Source organism: Tyto alba, unplaced genomic scaffold (assembly GCF_018691265.1).
Source record: "Tyto alba isolate M040663 unplaced genomic scaffold, T.alba_DEE_v4.0 Super-Scaffold_18, whole genome shotgun sequence".
NCBI lineage: Eukaryota > Metazoa > Chordata > Aves > Strigiformes > Tytonidae > Tyto > Tyto alba.
Window position 1 is genome coordinate 29,247,177 of NW_024881280.1, and position 26,140 is coordinate 29,273,316.

The 26,140-nt window shown below is 39.1% G+C and overlaps 1 protein-coding gene across 2 annotated transcripts in view; it reads right to left on the reverse strand.

Moving 5' to 3' along the window:
- Positions 1-26,140, reverse strand: part of KCNK10 (potassium two pore domain channel subfamily K member 10) — a 67,077-nt gene that overhangs the window by 36,219 nt on the left and 4,718 nt on the right. For both annotated transcript variants that reach the window (XM_042791103.1, XM_042791104.1), the window contains exon 3: positions 4,229-4,557. In XM_042791103.1, coding sequence (XP_042647037.1) covers positions 4,229-4,557 — 329 coding nt within the window. The remainder of the gene's footprint in view (positions 1-4,228; positions 4,558-26,140) is intronic.

Genomic DNA, 26,140 nt, shown 5'->3' on the forward strand with positions numbered 1-26,140 from the left:
GGCAGACCTACAGCATTCAACAAGGGACATGCACAGAGATCTAAATCCAAAGTGTTTAGCTCCCTGCAAACTTCTTAGCTAAGTTCTGGAAGCAACATAGCTACAGGACAGCTGCAGACTTCTGCAACATCCTAGGCTCAGTCTGTCTCCTGTACAGCTGGAATATCTCTGGACTGAATTTACAAACTAGGGTGCCTGCACCAACTTAGACAGGACCCAAAGATCTGAATTCTTTTTTCATATCCTTTTAGGGGGAATACGGTAAAATAAAGATCAGGGGCAAAAGGGAATTGGGACATATACAAGACAACCTCCAGAGGCACAGGCAGAAGGTTCAGTAATCAGATATTTACCATTGTTTTTCTTCACAGTTCAAATAGTCTTTTCCTGTCTTCAGCAACAGGCAAGTCTTCCCCATAGTTAACTCAAAATACTTCTTTTTTTCTGCTCCATCTAGAGCTTTCTTCTAGCCCATGAAAGCCATCCAAGTTCTCTTCATTTTACAAGGAAACACCCTGAAAAGACAAGCTGGCTTATGACACGAGTGAACCTGTCAAGCAGCTGAAAACTGAAACATCTTTACAGGATGTTCCCTTTCCTGCTTACCTTCAGGGCAAAAAGTAGTTCAGAATACTAATCAAAAGTGCCTATCCAAAATATGAACTCTTACTAACATAATTAGCCACTAAAGCCTGACTAGCTTATTTCCAGCTCTGCTTCCTTTTCAGCTTACAGTTTAACTCTAATGAGTTGCCGTAGTCATTAGTGGACACTGACAACATGACTTAGTTCCCTGGTGGGTATTTTTTTTTTTTATATATACTATAATCACTTGCACTCCTAAATTAAACCCCGAAGGAAAAGGAGGAAGAAAGCAGCCTGCCCATAACCTAAGAGACTTACAGTAGCAAGCCACTCTATCTTACGTCATTCTGCAGGGCTCATTATGAAAGCAGGACTCATTACAAGAGTTTTTACTAATCCACAGTGCACAGGCTGCATAGAAACAGAATATGAATACCCTCATCAGGTCCATAGGAATTACTTTGCCAAAACACATTGATGGTCTTCCTGCCTGCCTCTCCTAATGATAGATAACATCTGATCTTTCTGGGAGGCATAACCTCCCCCCTATACACTCCAAGTGTGTGTTATTACAAAGGCAAGATGACTTGTTTTTGACCACAGCTACTAATAAGCTTATCCTATGACATATAAGAACAATTTAAAAAAAGTTCTGTAACACGTTAGCACTTACAACTTCTGCTTCAGCGGACTTTTCACAATATAGACTGCACTGTGAAATATTTGCTATTGTCAGGAAAAAAATATGTGTTATTGTGTTAGCATTAGACAGACCTGAACCAAAACTCAAGAGATAAATACAAATTTAAAATACGTTGAATGTTCTAGGGATTTGCGCTGCTTTCATCATTATATTGCTTCTGAAGTCTATGAATGAACTTCACAGTCTGGACTCAGCAATTCACATTTGTGCTACCAGTGCTAATATTTGCAATGGGTTATTGCAGATCAAGTTGGAAAGGATGTTTCATCTACACTAAATTTTAACAGCTTCCTCATACAGTTCTGTACAACTTCTTTATAGGTTTTCCAAAGGAGAATCCTTTGATAAGATTGAAATTTAGTCAAAGGGATAATTTTTTCCATCATTATATTTGTAAAGACCAAGACATTCCTTTCCTCTTGTCCTTAAAAGATTGTTCCAGAGCCACCCCCACAGGAAGAGAATACAAGTCAGTTCTAGGGTCTCTCTTTTTGTATTTTTTCCATATTCTCCAAATCACAGAGGTGAATCAACACAGTCATTTTGGAGAGTATGATCGGTGTTCATCTAAAAGTTTTCAGGTAGTTAAATAACATCAATTATAAATAGCTCCTTAGCAGTATCCAGGTGCTGACTGCACACAGCACAGCAGCCAGGACACATGGAGGTTGCCACATCAGTCTGAAATCACAGTTGTAAAGGCAGATGCAGCATTTGGTGCAATGCAGAAATGCATTGTGCCAGCCAGGGAGATGTCACTTTTGAGATCATTGACATGAAGGCATGAAAGCACAACGTCAACCCTCTGACATTATCTTCAAGCAGTAGTTCACTGTTCTTCTGTGCAAGTCAGTTACAATCAGGTTCCTGTGCCAGCATATCCAACTACATCCCTGGAGTCAGCTTCACCCCAGACATACAGAAGAATCCAAAGGAACTTGTTCTGTATTGACAAATCTGTTTCAATATTTCACATCACTTGGCCTTAAGACATTCACATGCTAAGCTGCTAAAGCCATTTAATTTACCCGTGAAAAATGATTTCAAGTTACCCAGCGTAATGCCTGAGGACATACAGGAATCTCAAGAGATGATAATACTTGTTCAGAATATCTGCCTTCTAATGACACAGTATGCCTGTTTTTATTTTAGTGTCACCACTTTTGAGATGAAAGGAAAAATACTGTGTCAAATAAAGAACTAAAACTGGTACATGTTTTAGGCTAGAGAATAGGGGCTATTTAGAAATCTTTATACTGCAGTCAGTATACAGGAGTCTACCATCTTGTTGAGGTGCTTTGCTTGTTGCACCTATTATGTGTTCTTCTTTCTGCTAGAAAATAAAGCATTTTGCACATATTTTAATAGTGACACTCCCATCAAAGGGATGCAAACTTCTTGCTTTTAGTATTTTTTAAAAATCCTTTAATCAGCCAGCACAAATTATACCTAAGGAGTTGAGGGAAATACAGATCTCTGCAACGCTGCCATGAGAAACGCATCTGAACCGATACCTCTGGACAGAATTCACCCTTGCCAACCAAACTTGTTCAACTGTCTTTTTCAGACAGATGAAGGATGTGATCCAAGCCAGCCCTGATCCAAAAGCTGTATAGTCACATCAGCACAATACCACTTCCTGCTGAAGCAGGTTTGGCTTCTTAGCTACAGTACCAGGCTGCCCAAAGGTACAGGTACACAGCTTCTGACTCAGAACTGACCTGTCTTCAGTGAACACAGAGCACAAGGAGGGAGAGCTCACATCTATCTGCAAAGAAACAGAAATAATTTGTTTTGCTTAGGAGAGGCAGAAGAGCATTGCTGTCTACATGTGTGGACAAGGGAGAGGAATCAATTAAGCAATGGGACGTTGTCTGTGGAAGACCAGCTACAGGGAAACTGAACAAGTTTAGGCTGAAAAGTAGGAGAATGCTTTTTTAATCACAGCAATGAGATACTGGAGCAGCTTCTCAAAAGAAATTTTAAGCTTATAAATTTGTTTCACTTATAGAAAGGGGTTATAACACAGTTGGGTGTATGGACGCAAGAATCCAGGGGATAGTTCTGTGTTCTTTCAAACAACTTGAAATCACAATGGGGCTCTGGTATACACACCAGAGGGAAACACACTGTGCTCTTGGAAGGCTCAGACACAAATACAGGTCTGAAATATGAGACTGAAGTTCACTTTCAGAATATATTCCTTAGGTATCTCACATTTCTTATCTAATCTCTATTTACTCCATGCTGATAGTTTTCTACATGGGATCCTAGAAGATACCCTGCTGAAGTCTTGTAAGATCCATAATACTTTCCTTCTCTAGAGTTTTAATCAATGAAATACAACTCTATCCTTAATAGACCTTTCTTGCACATTATTCCATTTCCCACTTATTGTGACATACTTGTTATTTATTCCCTTCAAAATTGATTCTAAAGCTTTGCATACTAGGCCAGACTAAAAATTCTGTAGCTCTTAAATGCCAATTAGTTTATATTTTTAACTGTATACTTCATCATCATTCATTTACCTAAATTTGCAATAGTAAACCTGTAAATTAATACTACGGTAAGTTCAGAATTCTTGACTTGATATTTATTTCAAAATTCCTGCCTATCCTTTTCTGTTTGCTTCCTGGCTGCTGTGTTTATTTTTGGAGGAAGAATTAAGAACTTCATATCATTTCAAATTTACAGAGATGATGAGCAAATGTCTCGTAAATCTGTCACCTCTCACAAGATTTTCTTCCAGATATTAACATCTGGTTTTATTTGCACACATTTTTCATTATTCTAGTGAATATATTTAACCTCTATTTACAATGTTTTGGAGACATGGTTTCTGTTTCCCAGACTTTCCCCTTCGAGTTAGCTGATCAACGAACCACCAAACTGTTTATCCTAACTTTCAAGAATTACTCTCTTCTTCACATGGCCTACCTGAATCAGTGTTTCCAGCTCTAGTTGGGTTACACAAACGTGCTCCCGAAGAAAGTCAGCCTTCTCTAGGGCGATGGTGTTCTTCTGCCTGCTTTCAAAGGGCTGCTCCAGGGCACGGAAGACGAGTCCTCCCGTCACCAGGTAAACTACCACCACGACAAAGATGGCCACCACTGTTTTCCACTTCATGACTGTCTGTAGGCCTTGAGAAGGAGCTTCCATGGTAGCAACAACAGTGGCTCGGGAGGAAATGGAGAGTCGTGGAGCTGGGTAATGCCCGTTAGTTTTGGGCTTGGGTTCACAAGCTGGCACTGGTGAGGGAACAGCCACTGAAATACAAAGTGAAAAACATCCTATTCAGTATCAAATCCCTAAGTGTATGGCCTTGATCTTCATATACAACTTTCCTAAAAAACATTTTCAAAGACTTTTGCATGAACCATGTTATTCACATAGATGCAATTCTTCTCATCTGGAAGGCTCCATGTGTGTTTTGTCCATCCATGCACAAGCCACCTCAAGGGTTTGCTTCACCCATTACCTCTAGAACTGGATGGGCCAGCTACATATGCAAAAATTTCAGAATGATGCAGAAAACCATTTATCCAATAAGAACATAAAAATTTTGACTAGTTTGGATATAAATTACACAAGGTGGTGTTTGGAGAGGGACCCAGGTAGTGATTTATGTCCTTAAATCATAATACTAATAGTATTAATAGTGCTAGGCAATTGAACTGTTACTGAACAATGAACACGACCTGGCCTGGTATTGACAGAAATAGAAGACACTTTGCAAACCACAATGCTGTTTAGCTTACTGACTTAAGCAGGCCCATATTTACATGGATACACAAAACTATCACTTCTGAACATGCTCCTAAAGCCTGAAAGCTTCACAAATTTTAGCATAAATCGTTCCTCAGCCAAAGCTTACTGGATATCTGAGGTCAAAGCCACTCACATGCCAAGCACAGTGATGGACCTCCCAGCTTGGGACTGAGACACCATATATCCCATGTGACCTCAGCAGTACATCAGAGCTAATAAGCCCTGACTTCCAGCCAGAGTTCCTAGCCTAACCTCTGTGTCAAGCTACCAAGGCATCCGAATCAAAGCTGGCTCACCTCCAAATAATTCAGGTGTCTCAGAATCACACTTCCCCACTCTCTGCTGCCAGTGTTAGCAGTAGCAGGATAAGGCTGGGTTCCTCAGCATCCACTGGTATAATGGTACCACGTGCAGGCTTTAAAGATGCTGGATCCATTTTAAACCAAATCCCTGCTGTAATCTTGCCACAATACAGCTGTCACTGGCCTATTATTTCTTTGAAACCAGATTGATTTATTTCATATCAGACCTAAATCAGATTACAGTTAAAATAAAGTCACTTAAGCTGCATTCTCTGAACTTATTCCCAAAGTGCCTTTGCTGTTTTGCTCAGAAATTAAAGCTGAAGGATTTACAAAATGGGATCAGAGTGGCACCATAAACTGATTCTATATAATTTGAACATACAACATGATTACACCTTGAGTTTGAAGTGGGTCATGACTCTTTCTCAATAGAAACCCTTTTATGATACTGAACAATTTAAGAGCTCAGCTCTTTACTACAGTCACATTTTCCTAGAAGCAATACATTTCTGAAGCATTGCATTGAGGATAGAGCTTCCAGCTCACTTTTTAACCAATAGCTACAAAAATCTTTAGTTGCATTACACTTACAGTTAATATTTCTTTTCATATGTGACTTGGAGGCTCCAGATACTAAATAGGTTAGAAAGGATCCAGGATCAGAGGAAAAATCTGATTTCCTTTGTGTGTATCTCAGCTTTGCAACACGCTGTGGCACAGCTGCTCATTTTGACCATCAAAAGGTCATTATGGTTCCCAGCACTTATCAGCCAGAATGGAGTGACATCGAACTTAAAAGGATACTTTCTCTTACTTCCACCTATATTTCACATAAGTTCTAAGAACTTGAAGTGTCAGTAGGGAGAAGAGTGACAGTATTAGAAAGAAGTAACATTTTTTGTAAAAGAGATCAATTATTTCATTCTCTAAATCTCTTGACAGGAAAGGGTTATGGTAATAGATACAGGGAGTTTCAGCAGGAAATATCAGAAAAGTATTTAGAAGAAACATCAAATAGAGAGATCATGTAAAGCAGTTAGAACCTCCCTTCCTCTACAGGCAAATATCTTAAATCTGAGTCACAACATCTCCTTACTGAACTAAATAAATTCAAGTACTCCCAGAAGTGGCTCAGCTGATGTAAATCAGTGTAACATAACTTCCATGGATTCCATGGAATTCAATCAATTTACATTAAAGCCAATAACTACTGTGTATATTGTGAATCAACACAAATTCTGCAAGCCTGAGGGCTGATTTTGCATACTTGAGATTATTCAGCAAAACAGACACAGGATTCAAGGCTTGTATGGTAAGAAGAAAGCAGATTCATATGACAGAAACAGCATGCTACTGTTTTTTGAAACAGCTATCCACTTTACCATGACTGGCATAGTCCAGTGTAGTCTGGGTGAGCCTTTCAGTGGTGAGAGTTGCCTGACTTTGATATCCCACAAATAAGTCAAGAGGAAGGAAGTAAAGAGCTGGTATAGTTAAAACAGCTTTTGTGAGTTTTCTTTTCCTCTCTGCTAGTATAAATGATGTTTCATATTCAAATTGTATTTCTGCCAAACAATTTAACAAAAAAATCGTGGCCTGTTTGTTTCTGTCTTCAAAGGAAAATGTGTTGTACTGATTTAAGAACAAGAAGGGAAGTTCAGGGTAGGGAACATAAAATGTTCTTATAAATATTATGTCACTTAAACAGCTCAATGGATTATTGTGCTCGTCATGCGTATCTCTAAAATAAAAGATAACTCTTTTCCTAAGAAGAACTCTGTTAAAGTCTTTCATTTTCTGGTATTAATAATAGCTACCCTAAGTGTATGTAGAAATGTTGATTCTAAAGTGGTTTATATGATATAAATTAAAACACGGGAAGACTCTACTAAGGTAGCTAGTTGAGAAACTGATATATAACAGAGATGATCTTACAAAGCTGATGCAGAAGGCACAGCTGCAGTCAATATCCCAGATATGTTTCACGGTAGATTTTAAGCAGCAGTTAGGTATTGGCAGACCAGTGTAGATACTCTGTCTAGCAGCTATTTCACTCTACGACAAGAGAGTGGGGGTTTTGACTTGAGCACATGGTAAGAAGTCAGAAGTCATGATTTCTAATTGGAACTCTGCCTCCCGTGCTCTCAGAAAATTATACCATTTTCCTTTAAACCATTGTTTCACCAACTAGAAAAAGACAAAACAGAGCTTACTTTTCTAACACAAGTGTCCTGTAAGAATCCATTCCTGCACAATTTTTGAACAAACATATGAATGTAAAGGCTGTACAAACTTCCAGAAGTTTAACAAGTAGAAGTTTTACTAAAATCAAAGGATGGAAAATGGTAGCAATTCAGCAATGTGCAGAGGTATATAAACAGTTTAAGAAAATGAAGGAATACATAAATCCTTGGATTTGTAGAGATACCTTAGACTATAGTTTAAGACAAACATAGAGCAAAAGAGAAGAGAACATGTTTACAATACATGCAGAACAATCCCTGTTTTATTTATCCATGTTTTTTTACAAAACAAGCTGCTGTCAGAACAGGCTTTTCCCAGAGCAGAGTCTCATCCATGTGTGTTTGTTAAATCGTATTGAATAAGACTTAAATTGCCTCACTGAAAGTAATGATGAATCTCCATTCACATGCATACACTAAATAAGTAGACAGGTAACTTCAAAGGAACACACCAGTGTTTTGACACAGGACTTACCCCAGGAAGAGGATGCCAGGGGGGAAAGAAAGGTGAGTTTCTGTTTGTTTGCATAAGATTCAAAATAAAGCAACTGAAGATTTTGATGTTACAAGTCAAATTAAAATGTTAGAATCTGTACAGTTGTTCACCTCCAACAGTACCACACTACCTGTGCCTGATGTACTGACAAACAGGCCTCCCATCAATATGTGAGGAGCTTAAATACCTGAGATTTTCACTAATATTAATGAGAATTAAGGCATCAAAACTCTCACTCACTGACCATCAAGAAGACTGGGGCAAAGCTTAACCCAATTTAAGCAGTTGGTAGTTGACTAGATGACCATTCTAGTTCCTTCCAACTGAAATATTCTATTCTAAAGCAAAATGCTTCAATGTAAAACATTGGAGCTATCGAAGCGATGCACCATGAGACATTGCTTCACATTGCTTCAGGTTAAAAATTGTCCTTTATTGCTGCAGGTATGCTTTGCCATAGGAGACTGATGTTTCTAAGAACAGATTAGACTAATTTCTGCCAGAAATATGTGGGCCCTGTTTTACAGCAGCAGGGTGACCTAGATAACCTGTGAAAATAGTTCTAATTTAAAGGGAAAATCTCCACAGAGAGGTACACAATACAGCCACCTCAGAAGGACAGCTTCAAATAAGATCCAAAATGCTGAGATGAAGTTCAACTGACTTTTTACTATGAAAATATTAAACATGGCTTTACCACACTGATCTATATCTTAGGAACTACCTTACCCAATCTGCCAAGAACATAAGAGATACTGAAAAAACCTGGTTTTAGAGGAGTTTCTCAACTGGTCTAAATCAGATACAGTATTTTTAAATTAACATACCCTCCTCTGTGCTACTGATGTCACAATTTTTATCTGTGAAAAAATGTAAGTCAGGTTTAATGGAGTGTCTTATTTAGTATTTTATTTTATTCCATGTTCATGTGTTACATGAGCATGAGAATATATATACATTTTAATGAGAGTGTAATAGAGTATTCTTGACACATCTGATGCAAGTGTAGCTTTCACAGTATTCAGCGCAGAATTAGATTGAGACCATATGTACTTATGCATTCATAAACCCATCAGCTGGCTTTAAGTTTAATACATGAGTTGATCAAAAATGAAACTGGACATTTCACCTCCCATTTCAGTGGGTCCATCCAAGGAAGACAACAAAGTACATTCATCAGAAGTAAAAATGTTCTTTGATGTGCATCTGAAGGCAAGTACCAGTATGTTTCCCCAAAATCTTCATAATATGGTGAGACTTTTTTTAAAGAAAGGAAATTATGCTTTCTTCAAACATTTACATAGTCAAGCGTGGGATCGTATTTGGAGGACAATGGCCAAGTCAGACAAGAGCAAGACTCTGGCTACATCGCAAAAGGGGCGCGAAAAGAGGAAGAAGAACTGAGAGTGCTGTGCAGCTGGTGAACGATGAGGACATCTTGACCTTTCTCAGTCAGAAGCCTTGGAAGTAGCAAGCAGGAATGTAGAAAAACAAGATAAGGATGCCGAGCTCTGCCTGAAGAAAACATGCCAGGCTACAGTTGATGGGAAACATCTGGTCGTTTCTTAAACAGTGGAAAGTTTTCTACCTTGAGCTAAAAGTGTATAGAACATTGTGTTTGTGCTTATAAGATTTAATTAACCAATAGGCTTTAGGATACCAGTAACTAACTTGTAGCCAATTAATTGTCTGGTGTATTATGGACAGGGGGTAATAACCAATCAAATGTTAGTCTTAGGTGTGTGAACAGTGTGTGAAGAACGCATGTAACCAGTCAAGCCTTCTGTTTATGTGTGATCAGTTGCTAGGAAGATTTATAAACGCACTTGTATCGGCAATAATGGGATTTCGATTTATGACTCTTACGGAGTTGCTGGAGTCCGTGATTCTCCTCAGTCAAGCACTCAAAATTTCCAATGGAGTCTTCCTTCTCTTTGTCTTAAAACTAGTTTAGTTTGAATTATAAATGAATCTTATCATGCAGTCCAGTTTCACTGAGAAAATTCATGAGCAAATCATCCTCCCTACAGTTTTCATAAGATCCTACATTGGGTTATCAGCACTTGTGCATCCTTCCTGTAGCACTACTTAATAAGCCAGTATTCCCTCCTGAAGTAACTTACAAATAAGGTATTTTGTCAAGTGTATAAAGTTGCAGAACAGGGAGCTGGTGCACCAAGGCTTGGAAATGCCTGTGAGGTGCTAGGCAAGTTCACTACAGCTTCCCTGAACCAGTCACTAAAAGTAGGTGGATCTACCTTCTCTAAAATGGATCATAAAGGACTTGAGGATGAAGGGACTCCACTGACCGTAATTTTTTTTAGTGTCCTAGCAGGAGCCTCATTTATTTCTTTTTCTCTGGACAGAGTCTTCTCGTTGTTTGGGTTCCCCTCCACTCCTCTTCTGAAATGGCCACATACTGAAGATATTATCAAAAGGCTTCCTGATTGAACAGTGTGGAAAGGCAGGAAAATGAGCAACCTACCAGTGGATAACATATGATCTTACATTCCAAGGCCCTGGCTCATCTCCAAACAGGAGTTCCTGGGGGATATTGGTATCTAACATCCTTCCCACAGACTCCCCAAAGTGATTTCAGCTACGGTATGATTGAGTTAAGATAGCAGGGCTGTGCCTGGAAGTCAGAGCAAGGATAAGAAGTACGTTAGAGGAAGAGCTGAGGTAATCATGTATTAAGCTATCAGTTATATGAACTTCTCATGAATATGTCACAAACTGAAAATGCATGCGAGTTTATGGATGAAGGGAATTTGTATGTCCAACAGGAAGCAGGTGGCTGCTATATGCATGATGGAAATAATGAAACATGGAAGTTTCTGTCTGTGTGTTACCAAAAAATCATTAAGCCATTGAAATTTTGCATTGTGAGGACATGGCTAATAATTTCCACCACCTGCTTTGCTTGCTATTCCAGCCCCTTCCCCACCCCCATTCTTCTTCTTTGTCTGTTGTGTTTTTTTAACAGGTTTTGTAAAGTAGAGAGCATCCATTTAACCAACACAATGAATGTTGGATTTTTACACACTGGGCATTTGAAAATCTGATGCTGGTTTAGAAAGTCCGGCTTTTAGAGCAAAAAATCCCAGTAGACAATGGCTGTGTCTGCCTTTGTGTTTGTGCAGCATCTTTGCAGGATGTGGGCTAATTAACAGGTGACATTTCAGCTGTGATCAAGAAATGGGAGACAAAATCCTGCCTGGAGGCTACGATTACATATGGGGCAGAACACTAGTATCCCTGTGGTTGTTGTTCTGGATTGAGGCATAATAATAAGCACTGCTATCTGGGGACTGTGGGATCCACACAGCCATGGATCAAGAAAACTGCTCTCAGCACTGACGTGTTTTACACCAGTTTGGCCCTGGTCCCTCTACATATCCCCAAGGTGTTCAGCCACATGACTTGATCAGTGAAAGTCATTGCAAGCCTGCCACACAAGGAGAATTTCACCCTACTGTTTGTACAGCATTTTGCTGCAAACTGCCATTGAAGTGAGAAGCATTAACATTACATTTACTGTTTGTGAGAGCAAAGCCTGACATATTATTTGTTCACAAAATGAACAGAGTGCCTCCAAGCATATCACTTTTCACTGCAGCAGTACCCCACTGGTTAAATCTAACATTGTTTTCCCTGAAGTGGATTCTCTAATGCAGTATTAGCACTGCTGACTTCAGCAACATCTCAGCAGCCTGCTGCAAATACAGTCATCAGTGGCAAGGCATTCAACGAAATACAGAGAGACAGGTAAAGGCAGAAAGGGCAACATACATTAAACTGAAAAGTTTGACTGTGCGGCTGGAGAGAAAGTAGCACTGATTGCTCCCAATTGCTCCTTTCCCAGAGTGGGGCGGGGAGCAGGGAGGAGGATGTTAGGTTACAAAACTGTAAGGAATAAAGTCACTGTTTGCTTCCTATTATAGGATAATGCTAGTGAAATAGAGTAAAAGTTCATATACTGAGCTCTCTCTGTTGGTGGGGAGAGAAATATCAGTAATATGTACCAGAGGGAATTTTATGTCTAACCATTGCTTTGCCATCCCTGGCAGCAGCTTTGGGGAAAACGTCATATAAAAAGGCTTCTGCAATTTTTGTATCATTTGTCATATATTCCCAGCTACTGATCAAAATTATGATTCTCGGTAAATTTCCAAAAAAAAAAATTACATAAATCTGCTTCATCAGTTATAATTGAAACATACTAATTAATAGCTCTTGGAACACCCAAACTGCTTAATTGACTTGGAACGCAACTGTTACAAGAAAACAAAAAAAAATCACCACTGTTTTATAATGTGGCTTTCATTCTTCTTCATTAGAAACCTATAGTTGAGGAAAAAAAAAAAATAAATCTTAAACAGTCTAAATTGGAAGATGGTATAAATTAAGAAATCAATGTGGTCTGAGTTAAGGTCTCCCTGTAGAAAGAACTTCCTGAGCTGAGAGTCTTCACAGAATGATGATGCTGGTGCACTGGAGATCAGGAGAACTAAGAACTGAAGCCTCTTCTCTGTTCCTTGAGAGTTTCTTCAGTGGCAGACAAGAAATTTAACTATGCAGTAAGTCATCAGAATGAAACTTGCCTTCCACTGAAGGACACTGTCACTCCTATCTGATAGCAGTTTCTTCCAAAGGACAAATCTTGTGGCAATCTCCAATTTCTACTGTCTATACTAGCAGAGTATCGCTGCTTCCATCTAGCTGTGCAGCAAGTGCCTGACTGAAACCAGGTACCCTGCTATCTGGTCTCCATGAGAGTGTATTTGGTTTAGGTGGCCAGGTGTTGGTAGCAGGGTGGCTACAGTGGTGGTGTCTGTGGGAGAAAGCCAGGGGCTGCCCCGCGCCAGAGGCAGCCAGTGTCTGCTGACTCCAAGGGACCCACCGCAGGACACAGCTGAGCCCGTCAGTGAAGCTGACAGCACCTCTGTGAAAGCACAATTAATAAAAGGAAAGATGCTGTGCAGGCAGAGAATAATGAAGAAAAAAAAAAAAGTGTGAGAAACAATCCTGAAGACACCAAGGTCAGTGAAGGAGAAAGAGGTTCCCCAGGAGCTGTAGGAGATACTCTCCTGAAGCCTGTGTGAGTTTTGGAAGAGACCACAGTGGAGCAGATATTTCCTTGCAGGCTGTGGAGAGGACCACACCAGAACAGATATCCATCCAGACTGCAGCACAAGGAGAACCCCAGACCAGAGCAAGCTGATATTTCCTGAAGGACTCCTGCCTGTGGAGAGACCATGCTAGAGCAGGTTTATCCTAAATGACTGCAGCCGGTAGGAAGGACCCATGCTGGAGCAAGGGAAAAGTGTGAGGAGGAAGGTACAGCCTAAAGGAACTGTTATGAACTTACCACAACTCTCCATTCCCCCTGCACTATGTGGGGTGAGGAGGAGGAGAAGAAGTCATGAATAAAGGAGTGAAGTTATGACTAGGAAAAAAATAAAGGAGGAGGAAGGTATTTTAACCTTTGTCTTTGTTTCTTACCATCCAAAACTATTTTAATTGGCAATAAGTTAAATTAATTTTCCCCAAGTCAAGTCTGGTTTGCCCGTGATGGTAATTACTAAGTGATATCTCTGTCTTTATCTCAACATACAAACTTTTCCATCTTATTTTCTCCCCCTCTCCTGTTGAGGAAGAGTAGTGAGAGAGTGGCTGAGTAGGGCATCTGGCAGCCAGTCAAGGTCAACCCACCACTGACAAGTTTGCAGTGGGGCAATAAAGATGAGGACACAACTCAGAATGTATTCTGCAGCACTTTTTTTCCTCTGAGTCTCAACAGTCACGCAGTGCATATGGATTTTGGTGAAAAAGTCATCAGTCCATTACAATCATGCCCTAAGAATATCAATGTATAGATCAAGACTTCAACTACAGTGATGAACATGAGTTAGCTACAGAGAGAGCAAGTAGTTTTCCAACAATAATGCCTTTTTGTCACTCTACTGGAGTTGGCTCAATATAGAACAAAAACATTCACTTGTCAAGTGGATTTGATTTTTTCACTTTTTATCATCTTTCATTCTCATTTTTCCTTCCCACAAATAAGCATTCTATTTCACTCATTTTCTATACATTTAAGAAAATGGATGTTAGCAGCATACATTTTCACATAAAGATAAATGTCAAATTCATTAAATATTTCATGCTGGTAGGAAGTGCATACACGCTTAACTAATGAAGGAAAAGTATCAATACAATATGATATCTTTGACTAACAATGTTAAAAATAAAAGAAAATCACAATCTGATCGCAGATGTTAAATCACCAGAAATTGGATGTTGAGTAAACGTGACTGGTTGGATAACTTATTAATCCAGTTGTGATTAGTTTAATGAGTGTGTAAGAGGTTAAAAAGTCTATGCAATTACCATTCCCCTAAGCTATGCCATGTCCCTTTTCTTTGTTTTCAACAGATTTTGTGAGGCTGTTGAAAGACTCTGCTACTCTATCATTCCAATTTAGCAATTTTGAACCTAGTCTCCCCAAAGAGATAGAAAAGATCTATGTACAAGATAATTTAATTTTAGTCAAGAAAGTATAGTGAGAAAGAGAAGAGGGTCTGAATACCATTTTTATACTTCTTGTATTTCTGAAAGGCACTGCCATTACTAATTGTAAATTCTTTAAAGCACAGAAGAATGGCAGTTCAAGCACCCATCTCACAAGGAGCTTTCAAAGGGAAAGGAAAAACAATGGCTGCTTAGGAAAATCAAAAGTCTGTAGGACTAAAATCTCAGTGCCCTTAATCATATAAAAATCAGAAAATCTCAATATGTTAACAAATCCAATCCTAAATCAGTTTTTATATGTGTCCTTATTAATATTACAATTATTTATTTCATATAGAATAAACTATTCAGAACAGGGGCCCTAACATTGGCAGTGTTTAGAACAGGAGTGTCACGGCCTTATATTACTATATTACAAATAGCAATAATTACTATATATCACAATCTTTCAAATTGTTCTGGAAAAATCTGATGCTGGACAGCAATAATTTTCCTTAATCTTTTATGTGAAGAATTCAAAAGTATTTTTAGGCTCCTTCTTGCACACTGATCCAACTTTCTTTAGGATTTGCACAGAAACCAGGTTCAAGCCAAGAGAAGCTGGGTGGCTTTGTTAGAATAGTGCTGAGCTTCTGTTTATAGGCCTAGCCACTTAGCAGGATATATTTGGTTAAAACAGTGCTGTACCAGATAGGTTCAAGTTCACAGATTACTTGGGCTGGCCTAGCTCAGACAGCAACGTTCAACTCTCGCTGAATACCACTGAGCAGGTATAGCCTAGACAAAAAGAAATTGCTTAACCAAGATCACATAACAAACAATAAGGCTGGAGTAGAAATCCACTCTCCTGCTCCCAGATTTGTGTGTTTAAGGCCTATCCAAAAAGCATGACTCCTATTTTGGACATGTGTACTTTCCTTCTTTATGTCCATTTTGGGCTTCCACACAATCTTTCATATGACTGCATATAGTTAGCAGCCAGTGAAGATGAAGATATGTTTTTCTCTCTTCAAGCTAAAAGAAAGGGGAAGTGAACTCTGAATGGCACAGAAAAGGCTGCTCTATTCAACATCTTTCTCCGCTTCACTTATCACCAAAATATTGAACGATGACTAAATACTGACACGCTTCACTGTAACTGAGTGTTAAGAGTACAGAAATATAGAAGAACGACTTAGCAACCTACAGGAGGCAAACAGTGGTTCTGTATTTAAAGAATATTGGAAATATCAGTCTCTTCCTTCAGTCAGTTTTGACTGATCTCTTGTCTTAGTTTGAACCACAGTAAATCAAATTCCACCACATATTCAAATGCCATTTATCCACGACACAAAATTATTATCAACACAGTCATCTTTTCAACACCCCACTTCAATTTTCATTGCAACTTCCCAAAGTATTATCTTAACAGAAATGAAAATGCTGTTCGGACCAAGTGTAAAAATGTGAACTGTAGGCTTACAAATGAAAATAAGAAGACACTGACTAACTGAAGAGAGTGATGAATTCTTTCCTAGATCCCTCAAGAATAGGGCAAGAAATAACTGATTAATCTGTACAAAGGAAGTAGAGGATTATATATTAGGAAAAAGTCTAAGTACAAGGATAGCTAAATATGGGAACAGCCATTGAGATATTGAAATCTCTTTTATTGGAAGTATCTAAGAATGGGGCATAAAATCATCTGCCAGAAATTATTTAGGTCAGTGTTTTCAATCTGTGCCCTGCACACCCCTATGGACCCAAGAAGAAAAGCTGTCAGTGAAGGGTAACAAAGGATAACAGCCTAATGTTGTAGGCTTGTATTCGTCATCCAAGATCTGTAAACAAACTGGTGAAATGTTAAGGGTATAAAAAAAAAAAAAAAAAAAAAAAAATCATTCATCTTGACATTCTGGTCTTGATTCAAAGGAGGAAAATATTCTTGAAATTCTTTCCCTCCCCTTCTGTGTAAGATAGTCAAACACATCTCAACACCCCTCTCTGCATCGGTTGTGATGAGTCCTGTAATAATCTTTCATGATTATCTAAATATCTCAAAGCATTTCACAAATAATAAACCCCTGTGACACTAAGGAAAAACAATACTGTATGTGTTCACAGTTTGTCTCATGTAAACACTGCCACAGAGATGTTAGCAAATTAATTAAATTCAATAATAATTTTGAAAGTTGAGTAAAACAAGGTCTTTGTCATATGTGCATCAAGCAGGTATAATGATTTGTTGCCAATACATTAGCAAATCTTCAAGTTCTCTTAGGAGACATACTCTTTTCCACTATGCATGACAAAATGCTCGTCTGTCTGTTACAAGATTAATAGATAGCCATAAATCAGACTCCTTTCTTTTGTTGGCTATAAAGGAAAAATATGACACCCATGTGTAAACTGCTCTTACTGATTATTTACAAGAACCTCCAGATTCTGACCCAGCCTCTCTGCTGTCAGAACTGCAGTCAGAGCCTGCCCACGAACCTAAAATGGACTGCCCAAGAGTTACTCTCTTGCAAACACAGCCTTAGAGCTCCTGCCTACTGAGGCTATGCAAATGGAAGGGAAATAACAGGAAGCCCAAGGCTGGCTTGCACAGGTTTCAGCCAGAACTTATCCGCTGACATTAAAAAATCTCTGCAAAAGTCACGTTCATGGGATGCTGGGACATTTTCCCCTCCCTCCTCCCTCTCCCAGGCACTGCACTTTTCTAAGGCATACATGACAGCTCACTGGTCGAAAGAATGGATGTGCTAAGGCAGGACATGAACTCCAGGAACAGCTGAAAGCATCTTCATTTTTTTCTTTCTGGTTTGGCTTCAGGACAGCAATCCTCAGGGGGTTCCTAGCTAACACTTATTGGCATTAACATGAAGATGCACTGCTACTGACACCATTTGTAGCACTACTTACAGAGCTGCCAAGTCCAGACGAATACTTGAGGGAGATTTGTCTTGTGCTGGAGTGAGATTGTACACTGCTGGAGGGCAGTTCGAATTTTGTTTCCCTTGCTTTGCTTTCTCTCTCTGCTGACCTCTCTTCCACCCTGCCCTCCTCCAATCCATCCATCTGCTCTTGTCCCTCACTCCTCTCCAACCACGCTGGCAGCGTGGGAGGCAGCATACCCGTAACTCCCTGCTCAGTTCCTCTTCTCAGCTCTCGGCACTCAGCTACCCTCCCCGTTGCCTCTGACACTTGAGCCCAGAGCAAGGAGCCAAGCACATGCTCACATGTGACAGGACTCATCAATGAACTTCAGGTACTGGAAAGTGGAAAATAGAGTAGAAGAGCATTACACTGAAGAGCAGGAAAAGTTGAGGGGAGAATAGAAGTGATTGACAGGGGCAAGTCCCAAATAAGGAGCCCTCCTGCTTCAAGATTGGCGACTGTGTTTGTTCCAACACACTCACTGGCAGCAATGCTATCATCAGGTTTATGAAGCTATTTATAGAGAAACTGAATACAGATAAACCAAATAAAAATTCTCACCTTTCCCTTTCTGAAATAAGACTAAAACCAATAGGTCACTGCTAAAACCTATTTTCCTAGCATTAGATCAGCATTGCTTGCCCTTGATAAAATTGTGAGTTCTAGTTCATGCAGATGTCTACTCTGTCAGGAGCCAAATAGGAAGCAAGTGCTTTTGGCTCAAGATCTTGGGGTATAGAGTTGACTTTGTGAAAAAGAGTTCCTGTCAGAAGAGATGAATATACCATTGGTTTTCCTTATTAGGTAAAATATAGAAAAACTGCTTCCTTGTCAGTATGTCACAAGCCTCAAGTACGAGCACTAAGGAATAAACAGCTGCTCTCTGGTTCTCTGCAGTCTTCACCCTTCAGTGAACAACGGACAAGTTGAAGCAGTGATGCTGCTGCTTATCCATAGTCTTCTTTTTAAAGACTGATAAAAAAAATTCCATTTCACCATGGCATGCCATTGGATGAAACGAGCTGATTACTTTTCCTCACCGTGAAGTGTCCCAGGATTCCAGTATCTTTTAGGACGAGTCTGAATCTCCCACCACAGGAATTCAAGGTGTTCTGCTTCAAAGTGCTCATGGGATGATGTAGGGTCAGGGTTTTAACTGGTGTCTTTCTGCTAGAGCATCTTCCAAATATCCTATCATCTCAAGGATTCACAAAAGAAATTCAGCCAATAGTCTCGTGGCCAGACCAGCCAGTGAAGGAAGCCTATGTCTTGTAACATAGCATAAGAAGTTCTATGTAGAAAGGGAAGAACATTCTTATTGACAGAAACCTAGTGGTAAGACAAGCAAGTGGAAGAGACAAACAACAAAGCAAAGATACATGATGGCCTTCCTAGCAGGAAGCTATTTAATCTACATTAGAAATGTGACTGATGCTGACTGTCTGTCAGGGGTACAGCCTAACTGTGGAGTGAAGGAATCTCTTGATCACCTCAGTCATGCAAAGAGGACTTTAGCAGTGCCACTGACTATAGTATAGATTGGAATTGTGAAATGCCAATACATAATTCAGCTGGAGCAGTATGATATCTCCTGTAGGACTCTCTTAGTTTAATAGCCAAGGAACAGATCTTTCACATATGAGTAAGGCCAGAAAAACTCATGCAATATAATCTCTAACCCCCAGAATAAGAATAGCGTTAGCACTAATTGTTTCCTGTCAAAGATTTCTCAGGGCATCCTTACAGACGTATCTGCACATTACTGACCATACCTAAAGAGCTTATACTGATGCTCCTCTGTAAAGACAAGAAGTAGGAATTTCTGCAGTCTTGTGATGTCTTCCACAGTGTGACTAATGATTGGAATTTACAGAAAAATACTCTGAATTCAATCAAATCTCATTAATGATCCACCACTTCAATTAAGTGACAATTTCTCAAATTTTCTGGGCAACAACAATAAAAGTGGATCTTTCATCATGTAGTAATGGTCACAAATCTCATAAGAAGCACATGAGTTGAACTATTTTTTAGTTCACTGGAGCTATACTATTTGCATATCCTGAGGATCCAGTCTATTTAGCAGTCTTAAGTTCCTATACACAGTAAGTCTTAATTAAAGTGAACAAAGGCTTTTCAATACTTTGAAAACCTACTCTGGAACAGGATGAAGACTATGTATAATATGAGATAGCTATTACAAAATTACCCTGTGCAGAAAAGATCATTCAGAAGATAGAGAAAGTTGATGTTTAAAATGCACTTGTTCAGCATAGTAATTTTGATTTTCTCTTATTCGAAATCCTTTATGACATACACATTTTTCTTCTACACTTTTGGTGTGTAAGTTGCACCAATAAAGCTGCCACAGTCAGAATGATTTACCTGTCCAGTCTGCACATAAGACAATTATCAGAAAATGACTGTGAGTCAAAGAGAGCTCAGGTAAGCAAAACCAAACAGGCTAAAGAGCCTTCAGACCCAATATGCTGCTCATGGCAGTACATCATAAATGGAACAGATGAACAGTGTCACTGGGAGGCTGGTCAGGCACACAGAACTCCAGGTCAATGCCGGGCTGATTCTGGCTGCACAAAGCTGGCTTGGAGTTTGCTATATAGTATATAATTTAGGGTATCTTAGTTGACAAAGAGTCTGGTATAAGAACTGCATTACACAAGACTTTTCTTATCTCACATTCAGCTTCTATTCAGATAGTATTGTAGAAATACAGTTGTAATTTGAACTATGATAAAACTTTATAGCGACACAAGGATGGCATCTGCTGATATGGTATGGCTTCTAACATCTCACAGTACTTCACAGTGTTGCCATACTGCATCACTGACATGTAGCTACAAGCGTTCACAGATTGGACTTAAGAAAGGGACAGCTGTGGCCCTCTAATCAGTTTTGCCCACAATTAAGCTTCACCTAAGCAAAAGTATGCCTGTACAGTGTATAGCAGGTGGACATGAACTCATTCTCCTGCACTCAGAGTGGGTGAAAACAAATTAAATCACTGCTGACAATGACAAGATCAAAGTAGTATTTTATCACTTTCAGCAGAGCTGCACTAACCATGACGGTGTAACTTCTTATAACCCCAAAGTGTGCGCAAATTGAGAATAAATCCACCGGGGAAAAATGGTGTGTACCTGTCCTAAACCCTCCTCATGAGAAGCTACCCAAAGCCATCTGAGCTGAAGTTCAAAATATGAGCAGGAACCACCCCTGTCTAATTTCTTTCCTTTGCTGTAACTTGGAATACATCCCATTAGAGTCAATACAAATGTGGTCAAATTGGTCAGTGAAGCCTGGAGAGTGATTCTGCTGACCCTAAACCAGACATCTACTGAAAGTTCTCCAGACCCCTGAAACCGTATTTCACTAGATGTCCCCTAACCTTATCAGGTCCTTAGAACCTTAGAATACCTCTGCATTTCAGATACCTACCTATGTTTGGGTGTTTTATTCTCCAACTAAGCCACACTCAAATGGCATAATTCAGTTGCCCATCCATATTATATAGTACCAAGTGAGAGGTCCTAGGATATCCTAATTGGCCTTAAACTGTTGCTCCAGATGGGCAGCAGTCTCTGTTAGGTCCACTATCATATATACCAGGCCTATGTAAATGTCTCAGCTGCCTTACAGTCCCTTAAATGGCAGCAGATGCCTGTTTTTAAAAAACTGAATCAAGAAATAATATCTGGTAGCAATGAGAAATTCAGGTCGCAAGGTTACATCTCAGTATATTGTTGTAACCCGGTAATGAACTCTGCTTCTCACGAAGGCAGATTAGTACGGTGGCTGTAGCATCATAAAGAGGTGGCTCTGGTATTCTTTCTGTAGCTGCCATGATTACTGCTACCCAAGGTCTGTCTACATGACCCTTTCTTGCTCCATGCAAATTTAGCAGGTTTAACATTTACATAATCAGTGATGGATCTGAGTTAACCTAGAGGAATGTCTTTGAGATGTGTGAGCTGCTTCCTTCATTTCAGCTGGGAGTTTCTGCAGTACCATTTCTTTTATAATTCTTTCATCATTGAGCGTTTTCACACATAGTAGCCAGTGACTGTCTTTTGTTTCTTTAAAATTAAAAGCTGAAATTTGAGAGGATAAAAGCCCCAGACAAGCTGTCAGTATGTATTTGCTGTTTTCAAAACATGCCAGTACTATTATATTACAGTATCAAGTAAGAGAGAAATAATCCAAGCACCCTTTAACAGCATAGCACTAAATCTTAAGAATCTCCATGGCACAAGTTTAATGTGCCAAAATCCCAAATTCTCATCCAGTAAAGTCAGTAACATGTTGTTTTTTCTTCCTAGGGAAGAAAAGATGAGTCAGTCCTGCTGAGATATGAACATATGGCTCTAACAAATCTAGGTACTCAAAGCCTGATGCTTAAAGCACTGTGATGATCCTGTAGGATAGTGATACCAAAATAACTTGTATTGCTTTGTAAGAAGATGGGGTTTAGGGTGTTAACTATTGTTATTCCCTACTGTTAAACAATCTATTGTCTTCAGCAAAAAACAGTCACAGAGTCACGCATAATCTATGGGTTATCAGAAAGACAGAGAACTGGAGCAATTTAAAGATCTATTGAATACATCTCTTTGGGGGCAGAACTGAGGAACAAGTAGAAGAAACATAAGCATGTTTCTCCAGTGAAGGACTAGCCAATTAAACACATCATCATATATTAAAGATACTTCATGAAATTAAGATATTTTGTAATACGTCCATAAGATTATTTATACGGTGCTTTAGTTTTGCTCACAGAGGATGACCTTGATACACGTCTGAAGAACTGATAGAGAACATAAAGATATTCCTTTTTTTAAAAAACATGCCCTAGGTTATGTGCTTACTTCTGAAAGGTAGAAAGAACACCATATGCTTGAAAACAGGGAATTCTAGTTGGAGGCAGTCAAACTTGTCCTCATGTCCACCTATTTTTTTTTTTCCTCAATGCATTTTCAGTCTTACCACATGTACACTCTTCATTCTGCATTTCTGCACCTCTGGCAGCAGATATGACCCTGTCACACTTTGGGTGCATTCTCTTGTAATCTACATTACCTGAAGCAGCTTTCCTTTGTCTCTCCTTGTTAGGACTTTATTTCTTTTCAAATGTTCTCTAAAGTTTCAAATAGCAAACTCAAACAAAATGCTAGGCCTAACTATGTCTGGAATTTTTTTTTAAAAATGAACACATACCCAGATTTTGCAGCTGATCACTACACCTGTTCAGGACTCCAGATCCTAAGTGCAACAACTTTAAATCCCTTTCATATATTTTATATGTCATTCCCCTTGTCACAACTCCAGCTTTCAGCAGGATGTTCCCCTTTCATTTTAAAAACGGAAAAATAAAATTAAGCCAGGCTTGTGTATTCTCTTCCACCTTTCCCCCCCCCTCTATACAAGTTTTGTTAACAGATTCTATCAGTTTACTGGTTTTAATTTCCACTTCCAACACCAAGATATAGCCACACTGAAACTTCCACTCTAACCTCAAAATCTTACCAGTGATCACCTATGCTTATATTTTAGGACATCTGAATAACACATAATAATACATGCATTTGGGACACTTTGACAATAATAAGATTTGTAATAGCATAAGAATTGTATTAGCAATTAAAGAAAAAGATGAAATCTTTTTCCATTAACATGGTAGAGATTCATCACTCACTTTTGAAATAGCATTTTGTTTAAATAATCTGAGTTAATGTTTGATTGCAACTGTGAAAAGCAGCCCAGAATGTACGTTGGGAGAATAATAATGGTCCATAGACTAAAAAGGATTGGTACTACCACTCTGAAGTACAAGGGTATATGATATGTGCTGTTCTCATTTGTTTTATCTCATTGGGGTACCCAGTGAGAACTACATGGCACATTATTTATGCAAGTCAGTGTGCGGGTTCATCTTACATCATATTTTCCATTATAGTTAAAATATTTTTATATACATGCTTCATAGACAAACAATAGAAGTATAACCTATATCTCAGGAACTAGAATATGAAGAGCCTCTGTCTGACAAAGGCCAGGTCCCAGGATGTTTGTAATATTTTACAGAAAGCAAAAACCAGAAGTATTCCTACTAAAAAGGTGTTTTAAAAGGTAGCATTTAGCCTTTTCCCGAATGTCACTTTTTACATAAAAATTCTATAAAAACCAGACAACTGTTCAGCATTTATATTCTCTGCTTTGGTTTTTGAGATTACACTGAGACTATTACAAAATAAGGGTTAGGCATTCTCATCACACTGAATTTTGTAATACTCTACCTGTTGAATATTAGTGTGTTTGTTATCCCTTCCTTATCTTGACCTCCTCATTGTTCTCTCCCCATTTCACTCCAGGTGCTTACCCTATTTACAACACAACATCTAGGCCTGCTGTTCTCCCAGTGATTCCAGGCACTCCTTTACTTTTAACTCAGTAAAGCCTGCAGCGACAACACAGCTCTGATACTTTTAAAATGAACAATCTTATGTTGCTCACACTGAGGTGAGTGGTAAAATTCCTAGCTCTGGATTAAATCAAGAAAGTAAGAATTAAACTGTATCACCATATATGTGCGCTCTTCTGTTTGAAGCTGATCTAATCCACACACTAGCTACGTAAATCCACATAAATGCCAAAGGCTGAACCAAAACCTACCCAATTACAACTGATATCATATATCTTTCTCCCAAAAGCAAACTCTATCACTTTGGGTAGCATCAGTTTTCAAGAGTTGCCCAAGGGACTTCTCAGTCCAAAAGCCTATTAATGGATTACTCTTGTACCTATGTGGCAAAAAATAGCATTGGTATTCTTCACTGGAATAATAATTCTGTCTTAATGTCTCCCACTCCTCATAATTCTACTGATCTCCCTGTCTTAGACTTACAGCTTCATATTGCCTTTGATTTTCGTCTCCCTTTTTCTCAGATGACATCTTAATGATACCCTACCCTTCATATTTCTTACCTTGACTACAGTTCAGTCGTTCGTCGCTATTGCTAAGAAAGCTGCTGCCCAGTCTTTCACTCTGCCATTTTCTTATTACTAATTTTACTTTTCTGAATCCTTAGTTTTTTCATTTCCAGGGCATCCTAAAGATGACAATGATGAAACTAATAGGTCTCTGCTGTCTTTCTTCCTCTCCTGTTAATTCAGCCATATCTTCGTATCTCTCACCACATTAGGGCCCACGGTATTCATCTGTCTCCCCTGCAAGCTCCACGTAGCCTTTACTAAAGTTCTGATTTCTTCATTCTATTTGTTTTTCCAAACTCTTCAGATTTTTGCACCTTATTGTATCTGGCACTATTGCGCCTACACCATGCACTGCCAGAAGTGTCCTCCTGTTTATCCAATATCTATTCTCTTTCAAATCTCTCTTTAGAATAAACTCCTTGCAGTTGTTCTGCAACCCACGCTTGTTAGGCAGAGCAGAGTCCTGGTCTATCAGATGGGTCAGTAGCCAATACAATTTTGTGATACAGATAGTACATTGCCAGTGCCCTGCTGACAGTGGGTCATTTGCTGAGACCAGAGCTACTTTTTTACATTTTATATCTTTCCATAGCACTCTTCTTACACTGAGCTACTAAGAACTGACTTACTAGTACAGAAAGATATTGTCTAGCTCACAGTTTCACTCCACTTATTTTCATAAATCTTCTTAAAAACATAGAACAGAAATGAACACCCTCGTTCTACTTATCTATGCCTTGATAATTAAGTTTGCTTTCTGCATTAGTCTCTTTGAATGAAAGGACAGAAAAAGCAGGAACTGCAGCAGTTTGTAACACTGTAGGCAGCGTCAATTTAATATATACTAAGTAGCTGATGCTGAAGATTTTTGGAAGGTTCATCAAAGGATGATCCAATCCTGATACCTGCACAAAGGCATTTGAGACTCAGCCCAGTTGTCCCACATATAGGTGTCCAGTGCTGCTTGAGGTGTCTCAGGTGAAGTGAAAAATCCCATAGCAGGTGACACAGGACCTATGGAAGGCTTGAGCCCCCTAGAGCAGCAGCTGGGAAATATCAAAGGTCTCTAGATACATCAAATGGGAAACTCAATTGTCTTCAGTGTCTGTAAAGAAGCACAGGTAATACTAGTTTCCTCTAGTTGTAAAGTGCAGAGATAACCTTATTTCTTAATTGATGTGATCTGTGTACGATGACAGGCTGTTTTGCTCCCTCCTAATTGTTTTAGCATTTGATTGCAATACATGTGCTCTTCTTTCAGTAGCAGATCTAAGATTGCTCTAAACAAGTTAATTACATTTCACAACACCCTTGCGCATTAGGGAAGTATTAATATTCTTGTTTTGCTGTCAAGGAAAAAGGGAGGAAAAGAAAGGGTAAGTGGCTTACTGAAGGTTAAACAGGAAGTCAGTGGTGAAATCTGAGGAGGAACTCCAGACTCTCAACCACAGCTTGAATTCCCCACAGACCACTAACTTCCATGCTAAATGTAAGTATGCTAATAAATGCATGATTTGGGGGTTCCAAACTGCAGAAAGCCATCCTACACAAACAATGTCTTTGTAAAAGGATGCGG